At 57.8% G+C, this 2,270-nt stretch overlaps 1 protein-coding gene across 1 annotated transcript in view; it reads left to right on the forward strand.

Annotated features, from left to right (window-relative positions):
* Positions 1-218: 218 nt before the first annotated feature.
* Positions 219-2,270, forward strand: part of LOC105310321 (origin recognition complex subunit 6-like) — a 5,089-nt gene continuing 3,037 nt past the window's right edge. Inside the window, exons 1-2 of the mRNA XM_023526690.1 lie at positions 219-364; positions 1,344-1,539. Coding sequence (XP_023382458.1) covers positions 300-364; positions 1,344-1,539 — 261 coding nt within the window. The 5' untranslated portion in view covers positions 219-299. The remainder of the gene's footprint in view (positions 365-1,343; positions 1,540-2,270) is intronic.

Consider the following 2,270-nt stretch of genomic DNA (forward strand, 5'->3'; position numbering starts at 1 on the left):
CTCGGCGTCAGCAAGGAGACACAAGAGGGAAGGACAGCGTTTGTCGAATTTGTCAAGAACGGAGAAATGGAAAGAGTGGGAGCCGGTCGTCCACGTTCCCCGTCTTCCCGGGAGTGTGCCCTCGCACTGCGCATGCGCAGGAGGAGGGCCGGGTGTGGTGTATGGGGCGGTCCCACGTTTCCCGTCCCAACCAATCCGGTTGCAGCAGGGGGGCGGGGCCTGGCCCTCACTGGCCGGCGCCGCGTCGGCGCGCGGGTTTCGTCGCTGCGCCTGTGTGCGCGCCTGTTCTCGGCTGCGCCATGGAGTCGGGGCTCATCCCGCGCCTCGCGTCGCGCCTGGGCATCGCCGAGCCGGACGTGCTGAGGTGAGTCCGGCCTCTCGCGCCCCGGTCCCTCCGCGGGGAGGCAGCATCTGCCCGCAGGGTTAGGTCCCTTCTCGAGAACCTTCCCAGGCGGCAAGAAGCGACGACTGTAGGCGTCCCTCGGAACCACTGGCCCCGTGGGACGCACGGTGGCGGGAGGAGCCGGAGTACCTCGCCCATCCCCCAGATGCTGGCTGAGGCTCTGTTTGGGGCGGTGACCCGGACAGACGGGGTGCAGACCCCCTGGGGGCCTCCGCCTGTGAGGGCAACGACTCTGCGTAGCGCGAAGCGGGGTGTCGTGCTGCGCGGGTGGCGGGTGGTGAGGCGCACCCGGGATGCCATTAGGGTTGAGTAGAAGGTGCCAAGCAGAGGCAACACCTTTGCGAAAGCCCTGGGCCAGGGGGACCGGGGAGGGGCGCTTCTTAAAAGATAACAAGGAAGACTGCGTGGCCTCGCTGTCTTTAAGGACGACGAGTCCCCAGGTGCGGCCCCTGGACCACAGGCTGCCGTACAAATGACGCCTGTTAGAAATGCAGCTTCTCGGGCCACCGCGCCACCTGCTGATCAGAAACTCTGGGGGTGGGACCCCGCCATCTGTTTTCACAAACCCCGAGGCGATTGTCTTGTCCGTTAAAGTTTGAGGACCACCGATTTAGGGGAAGGGATAAAAGGAAGGAAACCTGGTGTCACCTGCCAGCCTCCGTGGTAGTTCACGATTGTTCCCTAGTGGAAGGATGGACGCAGGGTCGTTTTGGAGGGGAATTGAGGGACTTACTTTTGCCTGAAAGTCCTCGAGCATAGTGCTGTCTGGAGTCGGAGAACCCCAACCTCCCCAAAGACTGGGAGTTGCATTCTCGGCCCTAAAAATGTGCACGGGAGTTGGGCTCAGAATGAAGTCGCCAGGCTGCGTTTGCTGTTTACCAAAGCGTTGGGCCAACTTCTGGAAAAGGGTTTTCGTGAACATGTTGCCCTCGTAACCCAGGAAAGCAGAGGAGTACTTGCGACTGTCCCAGGTGAAGTGCGCCGGCCTGTCTGCACATACCACGGAGACCAGCAATGCCGTCATGTGCCTGGACCTGGCGGCTTCCTGTATGAAGTGTCCCTTGGACAGGGTGAGTGGGCGCCTGCGAACGTCTGACCCAGCGCAACATCAAGGCTTAATCGCACATGTCAGTTTCTGATTGGATGCACCCCATCAAAACTCCTGTGTTGTAAAATCTTCATGGCTATGATTATGTGTGTGGGGTTTTTTGGGGTTTTTTTTTTTGTTTTTTTGGTGCCGAAACCTGGGAGCAGATACTATCCTGTTACTATCCTAGATAAACTTTGAAACTATTTCGTCGAGTTGGAGGGAAAACATTTTTTGCAGCATTCTCTTCACCGATTTCCCTGGCCACATCTTTCGTTCCCCGAGGCCATCTGCCACACCGCCGCTAGCATCCTCCTCCTCAGACACATACTTTAAATCCCATGTGTGTTTTCCTGCCAGCGTCACGGTGGTTGAGCACAAGCTGTGGGGTGTTGAGAACAAATCTCAACACCACCAGTTGTTGGCTCTGTGAGTCTCCAGTTTCCTCATCCGTAAAATGGGATGAGGATATCCACTCGCTAGATCATTGAGAAGATTGGACAGTGGGGTGCACGTAACACACTTAGCACAGTACCTGTCCCAGAACGATACTGTCATTAAATGGTGGCATTAAAATCGCCCTTGGCTCTCAGCGGGTTGGCTCCCCACCACCATCAAACTCCGGCTTCTCCTGAACACTGACCGCAAACTACAGTCTCCCCTTAGCGAGCTGTGCACTTCAATGGCTTTGTTAGTGCGGCAGCTTCTTTTCCAGCCTGGACTGTTCTGTGGCGAGCTGTGTCATTCGTGCCTCTGCCTCACTCCATCCTCTGGGGAGAG

The sequence above is a fragment of the Pteropus vampyrus genome, unplaced genomic scaffold (assembly GCF_000151845.1).
Source record: "Pteropus vampyrus isolate Shadow unplaced genomic scaffold, Pvam_2.0 Scaffold2233, whole genome shotgun sequence".
In the NCBI taxonomy this organism is placed as follows: domain Eukaryota; kingdom Metazoa; phylum Chordata; class Mammalia; order Chiroptera; family Pteropodidae; genus Pteropus; species Pteropus vampyrus.